At 53.7% G+C, this 356-nt stretch overlaps 1 protein-coding gene across 1 annotated transcript; it reads left to right on the top strand.

Moving 5' to 3' along the window:
• Window positions 1-356, top strand: CSUI_007982 (uncharacterized protein; the record flags this gene model as incomplete). Its single annotated transcript, XM_068068123.1, has 1 exon — window positions 1-356. A coding segment is annotated over one exon (354 nt), but the record flags the coding sequence as incomplete, so codon positions are not given.

Below are 356 nucleotides of genomic sequence, written 5' to 3'. Positions count from 1 at the left end.
GTACATACACCCAAACAGGTAGTGGCAATAACGGATCTCCACCGCCACCGCCCCCACACCAACAGCCGAGATCTCCTTCATCTTCGTCGTCGGGCATCACAGCAGCAGCAGGAGGAGAGTACGAGCATCAACAGGCTCCCAACTACCGTAACAATAAGAATTCTCTTCTCCAGTCAGGAGGAGGACGGGGTAGTAGAGGGAATAAGAATAATGCCGTGACGGGGACTCCTAGCCACCAGCATCAGCAGACACCTCCTCCCCCACCCACTACAAATCATCATCTTCAACAGGGAGGGGGGGCTTCTCTTCTTTCGTCGACAACGGATGGCAATACCTCTTCATCTCCTCCTTCTACT

This window comes from Cystoisospora suis (genome assembly GCF_002600585.1).
Source record: "Cystoisospora suis strain Wien I chromosome Unknown contig_4349, whole genome shotgun sequence".
NCBI lineage: Eukaryota > Apicomplexa > Conoidasida > Eucoccidiorida > Sarcocystidae > Cystoisospora > Cystoisospora suis.
Note: the sequence above shows the minus strand (reverse complement) of the source record. Positions and strands in the feature narration are given on the sequence as shown.